The sequence below is a fragment of the Penaeus monodon genome, chromosome 23, assembly GCF_015228065.2.
Source record: "Penaeus monodon isolate SGIC_2016 chromosome 23, NSTDA_Pmon_1, whole genome shotgun sequence".
In the NCBI taxonomy this organism is placed as follows: domain Eukaryota; kingdom Metazoa; phylum Arthropoda; class Malacostraca; order Decapoda; family Penaeidae; genus Penaeus; species Penaeus monodon.
In genome coordinates this window covers 44,680,581-44,680,974 of record NC_051408.1, presented here as the reverse complement: position 1 = coordinate 44,680,974, position 394 = coordinate 44,680,581, and the positions used below count along the sequence as shown (strand labels likewise).

Here is a 394-nt window from a genome sequence, read left to right as displayed (position 1 = left end):
TCCGTGTCTGTGATTACTTTGTATATGAGTCTCCAAGATTAAAATGTACTGAACATTTGCGTACAAAATGGATGGTTTATGTGAAGGATATAAATCTGACATTAAGCCATCTGAAAGAAATTTATTTCACATGAAATCTACTAAACGTTACCATCATGTCAGACGTGTTATCAGAATGTTGGACTAATTTAAGTGTCTGCCCTAATTTATCTGTCTCCGAGAGGCAAACGGCCTGTAATTTGGAAGGTGCCAATTCCGCCGCTATAAAAGTGGCCAGCGCCCTGCCTCTCCACCGGTCACCATGACGGCCTCCGCTGCCTCGCTCGTCGCGCTGGTGAGGCTCCGCCTTTTGTCTCTAGACGAAGCGGCGCGCGGGTTTTGTCAGTGACTCTTT

General features: G+C 45.9%; 1 protein-coding gene across 1 annotated transcript in view; it reads left to right on the top strand.

The window, feature by feature from the left end:
• The first annotated feature begins 293 nt into the window (after positions 1–293).
• Positions 294–394, top strand: part of LOC119588110 (trypsin-1-like) — a 4,207-nt gene continuing 4,106 nt past the window's right edge. Inside the window, exon 1 of the mRNA XM_037936820.1 lies at positions 294–334. Coding sequence (XP_037792748.1) covers positions 302–334 — 33 coding nt within the window. The 5' untranslated portion in view covers positions 294–301. The remainder of the gene's footprint in view (positions 335–394) is intronic.